Below are 705 nucleotides of genomic sequence, written 5' to 3' on the forward strand. Positions count from 1 at the left end.
GGTTAAAGCACATGTTTATTAATATAAAATTGTAATCTCTGGCAGACTGCAGTGAAAGAAGACGATTTCTCATAATCCCTGGGTGAAGCTGGTTAAACTGGGAGACTTCTTGTTCCAGTTGCTGTATTAGTTAAACAAACCGATCAATAAATGGGGGTGTTATCTACTTTTTCTTTTTCTTCTTCCACCCCTTCTTTCTCTTCTTCTGCTTCTTCTTTTTCTTTTTACCAGCACTGGCAAAGATAGCCTACCAGTTTGACCAGTCAGATTTGTATATTGGGAACTTATAACTGGATTTTTAAAGATGTCAGAGGATATTGTTTGATTTCTAGTGAAATGTCCTGGTTTTGAATTGGATGTATGCACTATTGTCAAATCTGGCAACCCCGTGTGTGTGTGTGTGTGTGTGTGTGTGTGTGTGTGTGTGTGTGTGTCTGACTGACACACACACACTCTGAGAGAGAGAGAGAGAGAGAGAGAGAGAGCTGCTGCAGTGACACAGATCTGCGGATATAAACAAATGCACGCATTTGATTTCGGGGTTTCTGACACACAGACTGAGGATTATTTAAACCCGAATCAGAGGCACTTCATGGTCCATGTCTGGTGACAGAAAAGCGCTTTTAGGAGCTGACACTGATTTTAAAACCCTGTCGATTTGAACTATTTCTGTATGTGTGAGGGAGAAATCAGGAGGCAATGACA

The 705-nt window shown here is 41.0% G+C and overlaps 1 protein-coding gene across 1 annotated transcript in view; it reads left to right on the forward strand.

Annotated features, from left to right (window-relative positions):
• The first annotated feature begins 388 nt into the window (after positions 1 to 388).
• cds1 (CDP-diacylglycerol synthase (phosphatidate cytidylyltransferase) 1) overlaps positions 389 to 705 on the forward strand; it is a 23,199-nt gene continuing 22,882 nt past the window's right edge. Inside the window, exon 1 of the mRNA XM_083527007.1 lies at positions 389 to 705. This exon is cut by the window's right edge and continues 63 nt beyond it. Coding sequence (XP_083383133.1) covers positions 700 to 705 — 6 coding nt within the window. The 5' untranslated portion in view covers positions 389 to 699.

The sequence above is a fragment of the Silurus aristotelis genome (assembly GCF_946808225.1).
Source record: "Silurus aristotelis genome assembly, chromosome: 23".
Taxonomy (NCBI): Eukaryota; Metazoa; Chordata; class Actinopteri; order Siluriformes; family Siluridae; genus Silurus; species Silurus aristotelis.